The following is an 18,299-nucleotide window of genomic DNA, read 5'->3' as shown; positions in this document are numbered from 1 at the left end:
TATCTACAGAACAGAAAGATTGACAGACATAAAATTTTTAAAATTGAAGTATAGTTGATTTACAATGTTGTGTTAGTTTCAGATATAGGGCAAAGTGATTCCATTTTATATAATGTATGTATATATGTATAAAATTTTGAATGAGATAAGTTATATGGAATACTTTGCACAGTGCCTGGTTCTTAGTGGGTGCTTAGTATATGGGGTTTAGAAATTGTAGTTGGTGTTGTCAAGCCTACTTGATTTTTGAGGAGAACATGAAATCATAAAGGTTAAGTGGTTTGTGAAATGTGCCAGTGGTGGAATAGTAAGCTTCCATGCTGCAAAATATGGTAGAAACAATAGGTGTTCACAAAATGCTTTTTTTGAATAATTATTCTTTAAAAAAATTTTTTTTATTACTCAGATGAATTTATCACATCTGTAGTTGTATAATGATCATAACAACCCAATTTCACGGGATTTGGATAATTATTCTTAACGCATTTTCTAATGTTAACCTCCCAAGTTAAAATGTGGCATTATAAAATAGGGCTTTTTAGGTCATTTATGAGTATTTTTAAGTTTGTGGTATGTTCACAAGAAAGAAAATAAATTCTTAACATGTCAGCTAAAATTTAAACTATATCCTTGAATGGGGTGCCCTCTACTGGTTTTAAAAAAGAGACATTTAAAATCCTTTCCAAAGCACTTTTGTTTTTTTCTTTTTCAGATTGAAGTTTAATTGTAAAACAATTCGAATTTGATGAAAATGATGAATAGATAAGCCCTCTGTTTGGATTTTTTTTAAACACTCTTCTTTAAATACTGCTTCTAGCAGTGAGGCCTGCTCTGACCTGGGTCATATCACCTTGATAGCTTATGATAAGGGTCTTTAATTTAGCTAAGAGATAATCACTATTGAAGTAGGTAAGTTTGTTCCTTGACTTTGTTCAACTTAAAGAGAAGCAGAACAACATGATATAATTTTATAAGTTTCTCTTCCCTTTATAACATTATGTATTTTTTAATGTTATTAGTTATTTGTTTAGGTTTTTTTTTAAGGTATACATATTGTGATTTTTTTTTTTTCTTTTTAAGGCCCTACCCGCAGCATATGGAGGTTCCCAGGCTAGGGGGGAACTCAGAGCTGTAGCTGCTGGCCTGCACCACAGCCACAGCAACCCCAGATCTGCGACCTACACCTCAGCTCACGGCAACACTTGATCCTTAACCCACTGAGTGAGGCCAGGGATCAAACTGCATCCTCATGAATGCTAGTCAGATTCGTTTCCACTGAGCCAAGACCGGAACTCTGATATATCTCTTTTTATATGCTGTGAATATTTGATCATTTTATTTACCCTGTCCCTATATTTGGATAGTATTATAATATTGTAAACAATATATTGATAAAAATTTTTGTGCTTAAATCTTTGTGCCTATCTGTTTTTTTTTCCCTCTTTCCCCTTAGGGCAGATTCATAGAATTTGAATGATTGGGTAGAGGGCAATAGATATTTCTTGACTTTTGATAAATTGCACAATGCTCTGCAGAAACATTGTATCAACATGCATTTCCAGTCAGTGTGCGTAAAAACGCCCTGTTGTTAGAACTTGAAGCAATAGCTATTTAAGTTTTATAACCTTTGCCAATCAAATTTATTGAGGTATAATCAATATATAATACATATTTCAATTAAAACTTTATTAGTTATAGAATATACATGAAAAACTTACCATTGTAGCCATTTTAAGTGTATAATTCAGTGGTATTAGGTATATTCACCCTGTTGTGCAACCATGATCACTGTCAATTTCCAGTTTTTCTTAATTCCAAACAGAAGCTCTAATTCCAGTAACTCCTCATTTCCCCCTTCTCCCAGCCCCTGGTAATATCTGTTGTACTTTCTTTTTTCCATGAATTTCCTTATTCTAGATACCTAATATAAGTGGGGTCATATATTTGTTCTTTTGTGTCTGGCTTATTTTCACAGTTCATCCATGTTTTAGTATGCATCAGAATGTCATTCATTTTTAAGGCTGAATACTATTCCACATATGTATACACCACAGTTTATCTTTTCATCTGTTGATGGATACTTGGTTGCTTGTACCTTTGTCTATTGCAAATAGTGCTGCTATGAGCATTGGTATATAAATACCTGTTCCATTGGCTGCTTTCAGTGTTTTTTGTTTTTGTTTTGATATGTATCTAGGAGTGGAATTGCTGGATCATTTGATAATGTTATACTTTTGAGAAACCATCACACTGTTTTCCACAGTGGCAGCACCATTTTACATTCTCACCAACAATGCATGAGGGTTTTAATTTCTCCAGATCCTCTTCAACCCTTGTTTGTCTTTTTCTTTTTTTTTCTTTCCTTTTTAATAGCAGCTGTCCTAATTGGTATGAAGTTATATGTCATTGTGGTTTTGCTTTGCATTTCACTAATGAGTAGTTATGTCTGTCATCTTTTTATGTGCTTATTGGCCATTTGTTTATCTTCTTTGGAAAAATGTCAGTTCAGGTCCTTTGCCCATTTTCTAATTGGGTTGTTTGTTTTATTTTTTTAATTTAATTAATTAATTAATTTTTTTTTTTTTTGCCATTTCTTGGGGTGCTCACGCAGCATATGGAGATTCCCAGGCTAGGGGTCAAATCGGAGCTGTAGCCGCCTGGCCTACGCCAGAGCCACAGCAATGCAGGATCTGAGCCGTGTCTGCAACCTACACCACAGCTGACGGCAACGCCAGATCTTTAACCCACTGAGCAAGGGCAGGGATTGAACCTGCAACCTCATGGTTCCTAGTTGGATTCGTTATCCACAGAGCCATGACAGGAATTCTGGGTTGTTTGTTTTATGTCATTTATTTATGAGAGTTCTCTGTATACTCTGAATATTGTCCTCTTATTTGGTATATAATTTAAATATTTTCTCCCATTCTGTGGGTTGTGTTTTCACTCTGTTGATGGTTTCCTTTGATGAATAAAAGTTTAAATTTTAGTGAAACCCCGTTCTTTATTTTTCTTTTGTTGCCCATGCTTTTAGAGTTATATCTAAGAAATCATTGCCAAGTCTAATGTCATAAAGCTTTTATTTTGTTTTTTTCTTTATTCTTATTTTTTATTTTATAATTTTATTTATTTATTTATTTATTTATTTATTTATTTTTGCTCTTTCTTTCTTTCTTTCTTTTTGGAACTCCCTATATTTAGTTTTCTGAGGTACTGCCATATACTGTGTGTGCCACTGTGGTTGTAGCAATTTAAATCCCCACCAACGGTGCAGAGGGTTCCCTTTTCCCCACACCCTCTCCAGCATTTGTTATTTGTGGACTTATTAATGATGGCCATTCTGATTAGTGTGAGGTGGTACCTCATAGTAGTTTTGATTTGCATTTCTCTAATAATCAGTGATGCTGAGCATTTTTTCATGTGCTTGTTAGCTATCTGTATGTCTTCTTTGGAGAAATGTCTGTTCAGCTCTTCTGCCCATTTTTCAACTGGGTTGTTGGCTTTTTTGCTGTTGAGTTATATAAGTTGTTTGTGTGATTCAGAGCTTAAGCTCTTGTCAGCTGCATTGTTTGAAAATACTTTCTCCCATTCCATAGGTTGTCTTCTTCTTCTTCTTCTTCTTTTTAATGGTTTCCCTTTGCTGTCAAAAGCTTGTCAGTTTGATTAGGTCTCATTTATTTATTTATTTTTAAAGTTTATTATTATTATTATTTTCTCCTTTTTAGGGCCATACCTGTGGCATATGGAGGTTCCCAGGCTAAGGGTTGAATCAGAGCTGTAGCTGTTGGCCTACACAATAGCTCATGGCAATGCTGGATTCTTAACCCACTGAGTGAGGCCAGGGATTGAACCTGCATCCTCATGGATCCTAGTCATATTTGTTTCCCATGCACCGTGACAGGAACTCCTTTTTTTTTTTTTTTTCTATTGATTTATTTTTGCTTTTATTTCTGTTGCCTTGGGAATTTTCCTTTGATTCTTTAAACAACTCAATGAGGTACATACTGTTTTGAGTCCTAGTTATTATATAAAGTAATGAGGCATGTGAGGGATGAGTAACCCAGGATTTCTCCTCAACCTGCCCTCTCTGGCCCACTCTGTTGCGGGGCCATGACTGGCCTTTGGACATTTCATTTCCACAGTTACAAACACCATCCTATACAGACAGCTTCGTGCTGAGTAAGTGTGGTCACTGCTTGTAGGCTGTAGATTGTTTGATATGTATGTCTGTGACTTTGACCTTGTTTGTTTTACTGTGGATGGTTTGTTTTTTATGTATTCACTGTGACCTACTTGCTATGCTTGGGAGCAAGGTAGATTGGGGTTTCCCACTACTATTGGGTTTGCTTTTTATTTTTTTATTAGTACAGTGTTTAACGATTCACACTTTGAAACATTTGTTGGTCATACCATTTTCAGTTTTCAAGGAACTGTTTTTCTCACTTAGTGATTTTTATCCTTAATTTCTTTCTTTCTTTCTCTCTTTTTTCTCTCTTTCTTTGTTTCTTTTTTTTTTTTCTTCACTTTTTATTAGGTCTGTACCTGTGGCATATGGAAGTTCCCAGACTGGGGTCAAATTGGAGCTATAGCTGCCAGCCGATAACACAGCCACAGTGACACAGGATCCAAGCCATGCCTTGCGACCTACACCACAGCTCACAGCAACGCTGGATCCCTGACCCACTGAGCTAGGCCAGGGATCAAACCCACGTCCTCATGGATACTAGCTGCATTTGTTTCTGTTACACCACAACAGGAACTCCTTTATACTTAATTTCTACTTTGAGTCTTACTTGGGAAATCCTGTTCCACTTTTGTTTTTACTTCGTTGTTTACCTCGTTCCATTTTTACCCACTCCTTTCCTACTAATGTGTTACTTTACTGTTGATGTTGATGTAATATTCATTTAACAAACAGTCATTGAGGGCCTCCTTTATGCCAAGTACTGTTTTGGTGTCTGCAGTGGTAAGACAAAGCCCTGCCTTGGTGGACTTTGTGTGCTGGTGGGGGAGACAGATGATAAACAATCTGTTTTATTAAATGTGAAGAAGTAACTACAACATTTTAGATCTGCTCTAATAGGTTGAACTTAAAGTGAAAGCTAGTTCCATATTTCTCAAAAAAGTGAAAATAGAATTACTATATGACCTAGAAATTCCACTCCTTGGTATATATCTGAAAAACAACAACAACAACAACAACAACAACAACAAAAACCCAAAAAAACCTAACAGGAAAAGATCCATGGCACCCCAAGGTTCATAGCAGCACTATTTACAATAGTCAAGACATGGAAGCAACCTACATATCCATCAATAGAGGAATAGATTAAGAATATGTGACGCATCTATACAATGGAACCCTATTCAGCAATAAAAAATGAGATTTTAGAGTTCCCGCTGTGGCACAGTGGGTTAAGAATCCCAACTACAGTGGCTTGGGTGTGGTTCATAGCAGCACTATTTATAATAGTCAGCCTAGCACAGTGGGTTAAAGGATCTGGTGTTGCCACTGCTGTGGCATAAGTCACAGCTGTGGCTCAGATGCAGTCCCTGGCCTGGGAACTTCCATATATTGCAGGTGCAGCCATTAAAAGAGAAAACAAAAATGAGATATTGCCATTTACAGCAACGTGGGTGGCCTTGGAGGTCATTATGCTAAGTGAAGTAAGTCAGACCGAGACAAATACTGTATGGTATCACTATTGTGTGGAATATAAAGAAAACCCCAGCAAACTAGTGGATATAACAAAAAAGAAGCAGACTTCACAGGGAAGAAACTAGTGGTTACCAGTCAGAAGAGGGAGGGGAGGAGGGGCAAGATAGGGGTAAGGGATTAAGAGGTACAAACTATTATGTATAAAATAAGCTACAAGGATCGATTAGACAACACAGGGAGACAATATTGTATAGTAAGTATAAGTGGAGTATAACCTTTAAAAATTGTGAATCACTATTGTCTACACCTGTAAGTTATACATTAAGCATAGTTCAATAAAAAACTAGGTCCATAAACAAAGGTAAATTTTGTGTGTGTGTCTATGTGTATATACGTATATTTATATGTACATGTGCATGCATTTATTTGTATGTATATATTTACTTCTTTAATTGTACCAGCCATACTTGAAGTGCTTGATAGTCACATACATGTGGTGGATACTGTATTGAGCAATGTATATATGGAACATCTCTGTCCTTGCACGAAGCTTTATTGGCCAATGCAGCTTTACATGCTGTCATGGATGTGGGGATGTTCTGAGGTACAGTGGTATGGGTCATTAGGGGCACCTGAAATGGTGACATTTATGAAGAAACCTGAATTCTGAGAAGGAGGCAGTTTTGTGAGGGTGTTATATATAGATACAGTTGGTGTAAGTTGATAAATATTATTGCTTTAGTAGTTTATAACTTTATAAGGGTTTTAAGGTAGTATGTTTTCTTTCATTAAGATAGGAATGTGAGAATGGGTAAAATATTGAATTACCATATTCTGATAGAGTTTTCTTTTAGTTGAATAGATCTGGTGGCCATTATTTAACTTTGTAGACTGAAAAAATGCTTCAGAGTTTCATAAGTATTTTGGGCCTGTCTTTGAGAAGAATAAGTTTTTGCCTTGCATCCTCTAATTCATCAGTGAGTGGTGTGTTTGTTTGTTTGTTTGGTCTTTTGTCTTTTGTACCCAGGGCATATGGAGGTTCCCAGGCTAGGGGTCCAGTCGGAGCTGTAGCTGCAGGCCTTCGCCACAGCCACAGCAATGCCAGATCCTTAACCCACTGAGCGAGGCCAGGGATCGAACTCGCAACCTCATGTACATTAGTCGGGTTTGTTAACCACTGAGCCACGATGGGAACTCCCATCAGTGAGCTTTTGATGATAAGCATTTGTTTTACCACTGTGAAAAAACTTAGAAGTTAATCCTCTGTCATTTTAAACTGAACACATTTAATCAATTGGAAAATTAAAAAAAATTTATTTAGCAATTGGAAATTGAAGCATAATTGACTGTGGTCACAGAACTGGTCAGTGGCAGAGCTGTGGTTTGAAGCTTTTTCTCATAAATTTTGGGCCATTGTCCTACAAAATCTTTTTTTAAAGTATGGTCTTGGAGTTCCCATTGACTCAGCAGTAATAAACCTGATTAGTGTCCATGGGGTTGCAGGTTCAATCTCTGGCCTTGCTCAGTGGATTGAGGATCTGGCACTGCCATGAGCAGTGGTGTAGGTCGAGGACCTGGCTCGGATCCAGCATTGCTGTGGTGTGGTGTAGATTGGCAGCTGCAGCTGAGATTCGATCCCTAGCCTGGGAACTTACAAATGCTGTGGGTGTGGCCCTAAAAAGCAAAAAGTAAATAAATGAATAAAATCTTTTCATTCAGAGGCAGGATGATGATCATCATGCAAATGTCTAAGACTCCTCTAATCTGAATATGTTAAGAGATTTGAATGACTAATCCAAGAAACATTGAAACCCATAAGAATTATCTGTATGTTAGATTTCTGACAATGTGAGCTCTTCCTTGTCGTGCTTCTGAGTCTGATTTGTCTTGCATGGTTTATTCTAGGAACCTGAAGAGTAGAGACTCTCTGGCTGAGGTTCACACTGATTAGTCTAGAGAATATGCAAGCATTGAAAAATAAGAGTGAGGTTCTCATCAACTCATACATTCAGCCTTTTTTTTTTTTTTTTTTTTAAATCATCCCCACAGCCTGTTCCCAGGCTAGAGATCAAACCCTCGCTACTGCAGCGACCCAAGCCACTGCAGTGACAACACTGGATCCTTAACCTGCTGAGCCCCAAAAGAACTCCTAATCATTTTTTTCTATTAAAAAATCATATCAGAACTAATTTTCTCCATGAAACAGACTTTTCCAAATCACCTGAAGTGCTGTGTAATAATTTATCACTTTCATTTTCTGCTGAGTGATAAAACAGAAACACCTCACTGAAAGTAGTCTTTTTACAATGTCTGTACGACTTCTTGTAAAGATTTCTGTTAAAGTGAATATATAGGAGTTCCCGTCATGGCGCAGTGGTTAACTAATCCAACTAGGAACTGTGAGGTTGCGGGTTCGGTCCCTGGCCTCGCTCAGTGGGTTAAGGATCCGGCATTGCCGTGAGCTGTGGTGTAGGTTGCAGACTCGGCTCGGATCCCGCGTTGCTGTGGCTCTGGCGTAGGCCAGCGGCTACAGCTCCAATTCGACCCCTAGCCTGGGAACCTCCACATGCCACGGGAGCGGCCCAAAGAAATAGCAAAAAGACAAAAATAAATAAATAAATAAATAAATAAAGTGAATATATACATACATATATGTTTAACTGTTCTGATACTAATTATTTACTACTTATATATAAAATCATTGATTTATTAATAGGTATAACAGGGACTGTTAGCCAAATACTGCTGTGCTCAGAAATAAGAGATAATTACTATTTCCTTGTTCTCTCTAAGACCCTTTTAAAAATTTTATTTTCTATTTGACTATTAAAGCATAGCTTGTTCAATTTTTGTCACTCTTATAAATAGTCCTGCAGAGGGGCGTTTTGTTCATGTCTCCCCGTGTACAGGAGGGGTCGGTTCTCTTGGCCACAAACATAGGGGGATGTATTCTCACCCCATCTCATTGCATTTTCATCTCATTTTTTCTTTCTTTCTTTCTTTCTTTTTCCCCATCTCATGTTAATGCTTACCATCATGTAACGTGACTGAGGTTGCTTTGCTGTGTTCCTAACTCTCCACTTCAGAGCCCGTTTTTTCTCCTTTTACAGAAGGGCCAAGGTTGCTCGGGTGATTGGCTTACTCGCCTCGCACACAACTGGGCTCCAGGAAAATACACCTGTCATTGAGGTAATTTCTTTTATTACTGAAATCTTATCGATGACAAAGATAGTTCTTGATTTTAAAAGCTGTAGCTTTCATGGGTATTCAACTTAATTTTCCTTTGTGGAATTGTGGCAGTTGTTATAGCCGCAATAGACCTTTGGACTTAAACACAGCAGCTCATTTACAACATCATGTGTTATTAAAGGTGGCCTGGTGGGGTTACAAGGCTTGGGGGCTCTACTGATCATTATTTTAGTAATTTTTGCATAAGGCTTATTTCATGACTAGTTTTCTTATCGGCTGCTCAACATTTTATTATAACTAATGTTATTTTTTAGTTGAAACCCAACTCATAATTCAAATAAAAATATTTTTGGCTTTTCACTTTAGTTTAGCTCCACCCCTTGTCAGTTACTTCTGACAGTGATTGCAGTATTTCACTGTGATGCAAGCACTAAAGATACCTTCAAATATAGTCGGCCCTCCGCATATCCACGGGTTTTGCACCTGTGGATTCAACCTACCATGGATTGAAAATATTTAGAAAAAAAAAAAAATTCCAAGAAGTTTCGAAAAGCAAAACTTGTATTTGGTACACACTGTCAAGTGTTTACATAACATCTACATTGTATTAAGCATTATAACTAATCTAGAGATGATTTAAAGTATATGGGAGGATGTGCATAGGCTATATGAAAATACTAGGCCATTTTATTTAAGAGCATCTGTGAATTTCGGTATTTGTGCGTGGGATCCTGAAACTGATCCCCCAGGATGCTGAGAAACAACTGTATCAACTTCTTTCAAACACTAATACTAAATCCTTCTTAGTTAACCAGTAATTCCAAGTTCCACGAAGTGAACGTGACCATTGTCCTGCCTTTTTGAATGTTCCCTAACACTGGAAACTACTTTCTTTCCTTCCTGTTAATGTGTTTCAAACTTAATTCGTAGTAGATTTTTCTGCCTTGAAGTAGGAGAGTGTCAAGAGTTAAAATAGGTGAAAAGAACTAAGGCCTTTAGGAGGAAGGGCAGGAACTCCTGGAGGAAGGATAAAATGGTTAGAAGAGGGGATTTTGTAGAGCCAGACTTGGTAGTGTGCTCTTTGGAGCCTTAAGAGGAATTGGCTAGCCGAGTACTGTTTAATAGAACTGTCTGCAGAGATGAAAACAATTCTGTATCTGTGGTCCAGTACTGTAGCCAGTTGTTGGGTTCATATCCCAGTTAGCCCTCAGATAGTTAGGTGGAAATGATTGGGAGATGAATTTAAGCTCACTGCATTTCTTCTGCTTAGAATTCCATTGCCATTTTCTGCAATCACTAGACCTCTGATCTGCTAAAGAAAATTGTTACCAAATCTAAATTTTCCCTTTCTTCTTTCTGGGACCAAGAAAAATGAGTTGTGACCTATACGGTCATTAATGGTACCCAACTTGGCTATCAGAGATTTATAAACTAGATTTTTATCTAAAAGACAAGCAGATAGGCCAGACTCACTTGGGCAGAAGAGAAGGCTTAGGAGCTCAAACGTAATGACTCAGAACAAAGGATCTTCGATGAAATTGAGCAGCTGGAGGAGATAGGAGAGAACCTGATGCAAATTCTAAGGGAAAGTCCTGACATTCTGGACCAACATAGGTAGTCCTTGCTCAGAAGCAGTGTGCCATGAGGAGAGAGCCTCTGAAGATGGAAAATATGACTGTTGAATTAAAATGTTCGGTAAATGCAGTGATAAGTAGGAGATGGGGTAGCCTAGAGATAGTGAATTTGAAAATCAGTTGGGTGAATTCTGTAGGATTCAGAAGGAAAAAAGAATAAGTACAAACTAAAAAATCATGGAAAACAGTTGTAGACGGTCTCTTACGCTGTCCAATATGGTACCCCCCAGCCAGAAGAGGCTACTGGGCCATTGAAAAGCAGCTGGTCTGAATTGAGATGAGCTGCACGGGAGAACACACACAGGAGTTTGACGAGTCAATATATATATAAAAAGTATCTTACCTGTAATTGTCTTTACATTTCCAAACAATACTATTTTGGATTATTTGGGTAAATGTTAAAATTTTATTGGGAGTTCCCTTTGTGACTCAGTGGGTTTAGGACCTGATGCAGTGTCCATGAGAATGTGGGTTCGATACCTGGCCTTGCTCAGGGCGTTAAAGATCTGGCGTTGCTGTGAGCTGCAGTATAGGTTGAGGATGCGGCTCAGGTCCATTGTTGCTGTGGCTGTGGTGTAGCCTGGCAGCTGCAGATCCTATTCGACTTCTGGTCTGGGAACTTCCATAGGCTGTGGGTGCGACCATAAAAAGAAAAAAATACTTACTTTTAATATATATTTTTTTAATGTGGATACTAGAAAACTTTATCCATGTGGCTGGAATTCTCTTTCTGTGGGACAGCACTTACTAAGATAAACACAATGGGATTTTCAGGAAAAGAGATCAGAGCAAACAAAAGTGAAACATTTATGGAAAACAATAGAGAAAATTTTCATCTGGAGCTGAAGAAAGACTCAAATCTATAGATGAAAGGTTTTAGCACATGTAGACATATCCTGGTGAAATAGGTAATTTCAAAGAGAAAAAGGAAACCAAAATCCAGATTATAAATAAAAGCAAATCAGACTTAGGTTTAATTTATTTGGCAACACTAAAGACTAGGAGATAAAGAAAATGGTGGAAATGAAATGACAAAGCATCATCTGACCTTAACTTTCTCTGTTACAGCCACCATAAAGCTTACTTGTGGGGACAAAAGACATTTTCAGAAATTCAGAAACTCAATTTGAATTTCACCAACATTTGTAGAAAAGTTCATTTGAGCAAGTTACTTGAGAACCTGCCCCTTTCCCTCCTAAGTTTTAAAGATAGCATAAAGAAGAAACACATATAAATGAAGAATCCATTCAAATTTAAGTCTAAGGGTCTTTTTTTTTTTTTTTTTTTGGTCTTTTTGCTATTTCTTGGGCCGCTCCTGCGGTATATGGAGGTTCTCAGGCTAGGGGTCGAATCGGAGCTGTAGCCACTGGCCTATGCCAGAGCCACAGCAACGGGGGATCCGAGCCGAGTCTGCAGCCTACACCACAGCTCATGGCAATGCCGGATCCTTAACCCACTGAGCAAGGGCAGGGACCGAACCCGCAACCTCATGATTCCTAGTTGGATTTGTTAACCACTGGGCCACGACGGGAACTCCCCAAATTTAAGTCTAAATAATAGCTGCTAATGTTGTTGTCAAGTGTGATGTGGAAAGAATGGATTCTTGAAAAAGAATTATGTATACTTAAAAAAATCAGTAGTAGGAGTTCCCGTTGTGGTGCAGTGGTTAACGAATCTGACTAGGAACCATGAGGTTTCGGGCTTGGTCCCTGCCCTTGCTCAGTGGGTTAACGATCCGGCGTTGCCGTGAGCTGTGGTGTAGGTTGCAGACGCAGCTCGGATCCTGAGTTGCTGTGGCTCTGGCATAGGCCAGGCGGCTACAGCTCCGATTTGACCCCTAGCCTGGGAACCTCCATGTGCCGCGGGAGCGGCCCCAGAAATAGCAAAAAGACAAAAAAAAAAAAATCAATAGTAGCATGGAAATTCGACATTATTTTAGAGGATCTGAAAAGGTAGGGAGAAGGGAATGGGGAAGGAAGAGGCAAATTCTTTTGTTGTTTTATGAAATGAACATTTACAGAGTGCGTGTGGTGGGCAGAGCCTGTGTTACAAGCTGTCAGACCATCATTCCAAGTTCTTGTCCTGGAAGGAATTCATAGATGCTGTTTTTTTTCTTGGCATTGGTAATCTGTTTTATTCTTGGCGTTGATGCTCATATTCTGAACAAATACTTGTCAGCATTTGCATATGTACTCGGTGCTGTCTGGGTCCCGGGGCTGCAGTGTTGGATAAGAGAGAGAAATATCCCTGTTCTGATGGAGCTTGTGCTCCGGTGTGAGGAGAGAGATAATAAACAAGTGAAAGTATAAGATGCCAAGTGGCGATAAACGCAGTGGAAAAGGCAAAGGTAGGGTAGTGAGGTTTGGGAACGATGAGGCAGCGGCTGCCCTGTTTAGAGAGAGGTGGTCAGGCAAGGCTGAGCAGAGACCAGAATGAATTGAAGCAATAGGTCCCTCACCTGGGGAAGTGTGTTCCAGGTGGGGTGAACGATGGTTGCAAAGGGCTGGGGAGAGAAAAGCGATTGGCACGTTTCGAGGAGCAATGAGGAGGTGAGTGTAGCTGGAGCTGAGCATGAGAAGGGTGGGAGGTGAGGTTAGCAACTTAGTGGAGGCGGGGGTGGGGGGAGGGCAGTGCTGCAGCAGTGGGGCAGGGGGGGAGGCCATCTGGAAACTTGTCATAAACCATGGTTGGAACCTGGGATTTTATCCTGAAGGAGAGGATGAATCCGCTGGAGAATTTTGAGCAGAGGAGTGCCTCGGTGTGGCTGATATTTGCAAAGCTTCACTGAGTTACAAGGTCAAGGGTAAGGTGCAATCAGACCAGTTTAGGGGGCTGTGGTACATGAGATGAGGGAGGGTGGCACCTTGAACCAGGTTTGTAGTGGTGGAGAGAGTGAAAGTGTTTTTATTCTGGTTACCTTTTTTTTTTCCTGGATAGATTTTTTTTGGTCTTTTTTTTGGAGGGGGGGGGCGCACCTGCGGTTTATGGAGGTTCCCAGGCTAGGGGTCGAATCAGAAGCTACAGCTGCCGGCCTGTACTACAGCCACAGCAACTTGGGATCTGCCTCTGCGACCTGTACCACAGCTCAAGGCAACTCTGGATCCTTAGCCCACTGAGCGAGGCCAGGGATTGAACCAGCAACCTCATGGTTCCTAGTCAGATTCGTTTCTGCTGCACCACGATGGGAACTCCTTCCTGGATAGATTTTAATGGGTATTGACAAATTTGCTGATTGTTAGGATATCTGGAGGCAAATTTTTTTTCCCCTTATGCCTTTTATTTATTTATTTATTTATTTATTTTTTCCCACTGTACAGCAAGGGGGTCAGGTTATCCTTACATGTATACATTACAATTACATTTCTTCCCCCACCCTTTGTTCTGTTGCAACATGAGTATCTAGACAAAGTTCTCAATGCTATTCAGCAGGATCTCCTTGTAAATCTATTCTAAGTTGTGTCTGATAAGCCCAAGTTCCCGATCCCTCCCACTCCCTCCCCCTCCCATCAGGCAGCCACAAGTCTCTTCTCCAAGTCCATGATTTTCTTTTCTGAGGAGATGTTCATTTGTGCTGGATATTAGATTCCAGTTATAAGTGATATCATATGGTATTTGTCTTTGTCTTTCTGGCTCATTTCACTCAGTATGAGATTCTCTAGTTCCATCCATGTTGCTGCAAATGGCGAGATGTCATTCTTTTTTATGGCTGAGTAGTATTCTACTGTGTATATACCACCTTTTCCAAATCCAATCCTCTGTCGATGGACATTTGGGTTGTTTCCATGTCTTGGCTATTGTGAATAGTGCTGCAATGAACATGCGGGTGCATGTGTCTCTTTTAAGTAGAGTTTTGTCCGGATAGATGCCCAAGAGTGGGATTGCGGGGTCATATGGAAGTTCTATGTATAGCTTTCTAAGGTATATCCAAACTGTTCTCCATAGTGGCTGTACCAGTTTCCATTCCCACCAACAGTGCAGGAGGGTTCCCTTTTCTCCACAGCCCCTCCAGCATTTGTTATTTGTGGACTTATTAATGATGGCCATTCTGACGGGTGTGAGGTGATATCTCATGGTAGTTTTGATTTGCATTTCTCTTATAACCATCGATGTTGAGCATTTTTTCATGTGTTTGTTGGCCATCTGTATATCTTCTTTGGAGAAATGTCCATTCAGGTCTTTTGCCCATTTTTCCATTGATTGATTGGCTTTTTTGTTGCTGGGTTGTATAAGTTGTTTATATATTCTAGAGATTAAGCCCTTGTCGGTTGCATCATTTGAAACTGTTTTCACCCATTCTGTAAGTTGTCTTTTTGTGTTCTTTTGGGTTTCCTTTGCTGTGCAAAAGCTTTTCAGTTTGATGAGGTCTCATGGGTTTATTTTTGCTCTAATTTCGATTGCTTTGGGAGACTGACCTGAGAAAATATTCATGAGGTTGATGTCAGAGAGTGTTTTGCCTATGTTTTCTTCTAGGAATTTGATGGTGTCCTGTGGTATATTTAAGTCTTTCAGCCATTTGGAGTGTATTTTTGTGCATGGTGTGAGGGTGTGTTCTAGTTTCATTGCTTTGCATGCAGCTGTCCAGGTTTCCCAGCAATGCTTGCTGAATAGACTTTCTTTTTCCCATTTTATGTTCTTTGGAGGCAAATTTTAGTAACCAAGTCTGGTCAGTATAAATCCTAATATTCATTATGAAAAGTGCTGAGATAGCAGGGAGATGCAAGTTAAAACCAAAATGAACATATCGAGGTGGTTAGCCATTGGCAGAAATTAAAAAGGCTCCCAAGGCATAGTGTTGGTGGCAGCCCTGAGCAGGAGGAGTGCTCCTGTGCTGCTGCTGGGGATGAAAATGGGGGCACAGCTGCCCTGGAAGATCTCTGAAAGCTGAGCACATCACCCAGTGTACCTGATGCCTCGCACAGGAATATGTTTTTCCAGCATCATTCCTGATAGCCCTAACTTTGAAACAACCCATGTGTCTGTCAATAGCAGAGGGGATAAAATGTGTCACCCTGACACAGTGGAACACGAAACGGTATCACAAATGATGGACCACAACATTGGGCAACAAGCTGGGATGAATCCCCTGGTCAGAGACTGTGGTCCTAGACCTCAGTGAGACATTCCCTGGGGAATAACTGACCTATATATTCAGCAATGTCCTGGGGCTGTGATGGTTCTTGGTGAGGGGGTGGGCTCTTCCTTGGTGCCATACCTGATGAGGGCAAGGTGTATGCAGGTAGGAGTCATGGAGATGAGGGGTGCCTCGTGGCACAGTCTGGGGAAGACATGTCAGAGGGCAGGACTGGAGCTGAGAGGCTGCCCACACACCCGCCAGGATCCTTGTGCTCAGGACTCCTGTGGTTCTGTTGGGACAGTGTATTCTGGTGCCATAGAAACTGGGCAGGTCTGGGCGGAAGGCTTCAGTCACCTCGGGTGATGTGTCCAGCTTGCCCTGCTTCCATGCCTCTGTCCTGGTCCTTCTGACAGTTGCTGCTGCTTGTCCCTGTGCTCACGCACGTTGAGTTCTTTGGCTGGTGCGTCCCTCCCTTCAGATATGGAGTACCTTGTCTTCTCAAAGTACTTCTCCAGTTTCTGTTGCTGTCCCTTATTAAATGTTGCGTTCCTGATGCTGCCTGTGATGGGAGAAGGGAGTGCGTATTCCTGAGGTTCTTGTACCCTTCATTTCTTCCTTTTACCTTTCTGGGTATTTGCTAATGTTTTATTAATTTTAAATGCAACTTGGTAAAAAAGTTTATCATATCAAAAAGTAATATCATACTATTAAGTATGATATTTTTGCATAGTTTTAATCATATTCATTAAAAAATAATAGTGTATATTTAGCTATCTAGGAAAAAATTTTAAGAATTAGCATGTAGTGTGAATTCAGTTATGTTGGATAATGAGTCTACAGAATAATTAAAATTGTGTCAGGTGCTCCTTTGCGATGCCACCTTTTATCCTGTTATTTCTTAAATCACTTTTTAGTTCTTTATCAGGTCCTACTCTGAGCAGTTGGCTGTCATAATTGAAATGGCCACTGGAGGGCACCCAATCACTGGAAAGAAAGTTATACCCGGTTAGGTATTTTTCAACTTCAGAAGGAGTAGGCTTGGTGGGTAGATGGTATTGTGTTCATCTTTTCCCTTTTTTTTGCTGGTTTCTGTTACATGAAGTTTGGTTCTATTCTATTTGCGATTATTGCCATCTGAGATTAACAAAAGCCAGGACAGCCCCTGTAGAACAATGCCATCATTACAGGGGATTTGGGAACCTTTTGAGACCAATCTGTGAGATTTAGGTTCAGAGCTCTGGAGGCCAGGTTTCTGTAACATTCAGAATTGTGTTTTCACACAGTTTTTCAGTAAATCATTGATAAATTTTCAAGTGTGAGATGTGTCCTGATTTCTTTAATAGGTTTATTACCAGTGGACAATAAAACTTGTGGTTGAAGATCCTGTAGCCATTGTATTTTATTTATTTTATTTTTATGTATTTATTTTTAGGGCTGCAACCTCAGCAAATGGAAGTTCCCAGGCTAGGAGTCGAATGAGAGCTGCAGCCTCTGGCCTATGCCATAGCCACAACAATGCCAGATCCGAGCAGTATTTTCAACCTACACCTCAGCTCACAGCAATGCTGGATCCTTAACCCCATGAGTGGGGCCAGGGATCAAACCCACGTCCTCATGGATACTAGTCAGATTTGTTAACGCAGAGCCTCAAAGGGAATGCCTGAAATGTTATTTGACAGTAACTTCTTTTTTCTCTTTTTTCTTTTTTTCTTATTTAACTTTTTTGGGGGCTGCACTTGTGGCACATGGAAGTTCCCAGGCTAGGGGTTGAAATGGAGCTGCAGCTGCTGGCCTACACCACAGCCACAGCAATGCCAGATCCTTAACCCACTGAGCAAGGCTGGGAATGGAACTCTCATCCTCATGTATAGCAGTCGGATTTGTAACCTGCTGAGCCACAGAGGGAACACCCCTGTAGGCGTAGAACCTCATGTTGTTACTCATCATTGTATCCACAGTGCCTTGCCAGTCAAGTAACGTGTATTTCAGGCATTCGGTCAATGCTGAAGGATTTAATGATTAAAAGAATGACAAGCAAATATGGCAGTATACTTTGTTACAGAGATAGAAGAGATGGAGAAAAATCTATTTTGCTATCCTTAAGATACAGTTTGTCTTTTCCATCTATTCAGTCATCAGTGGTTGCAGAAAAGAGCTGGTCATGATCTCTTATATGTGTTTAGAAACATTTATTAAATTCTTATCTTTTATACAGAAAAATATTGCCAGCCTCTTAAACTTTTCCTCCTAGATAACACATTTATTACCCTGTACTTGTGGTTCCTTTTTTTTTTTTTTTCTTTTCTTTTCTTTTTTGGCTGCCCCATGGCATATGGAGTTCCTGGGCCAGGGATTGGATTTGAGCCACGGCTTTGACCTGTGCCACAGCTGCAGCAGTGCTGGATCCTTAACCAGTGCAGAGACACTGGTTGATCCTGTTGTGCCACGTTAGGAACTCCTTGTTGTGGTTTTTAGGTATAATAATTTTAAAGAGACATTATGATATCATGTCACATATATTCAGTCTTAAGCATGCAGTCGCTATATTTTAGGAAATTGAATATAGAGCTGTAAAATTTAGAAGTGGAAGGAATATTAACAGACTCTTTAGTTTGATCTCTTCATTAAACGTTTTTGTTGTGGAAAATCTCAATATACATAAAAGTAGGAGAGACTGAAATAGTGAGATATCACTTACTTCCAACAATTATTTGAACTTTGCCAATATTGTTTCTTGTCCTATCTC

At 39.7% G+C, this 18,299-nt stretch overlaps 1 protein-coding gene across 3 annotated transcripts in view; it reads left to right on the top strand.

The window, feature by feature from the left end:
- The window catches only part of ULK4 (unc-51 like kinase 4), a 521,416-nt gene that overhangs the window by 46,403 nt on the left and 456,714 nt on the right, over positions 1 to 18,299 (top strand). For all 3 annotated transcript variants that reach the window (XM_047770666.1, XM_047770657.1, XM_047770675.1), the window contains one exon: positions 8,767 to 8,845. In XM_047770666.1, coding sequence (XP_047626622.1) covers positions 8,767 to 8,845 — 79 coding nt within the window. The remainder of the gene's footprint in view (positions 1 to 8,766; positions 8,846 to 18,299) is intronic.

The sequence above is a fragment of the Phacochoerus africanus genome, chromosome 1 (assembly GCF_016906955.1).
Source record: "Phacochoerus africanus isolate WHEZ1 chromosome 1, ROS_Pafr_v1, whole genome shotgun sequence".
NCBI lineage: Eukaryota > Metazoa > Chordata > Mammalia > Artiodactyla > Suidae > Phacochoerus > Phacochoerus africanus.
This window is presented reverse-complemented; position numbering and strand designations above follow the sequence as displayed.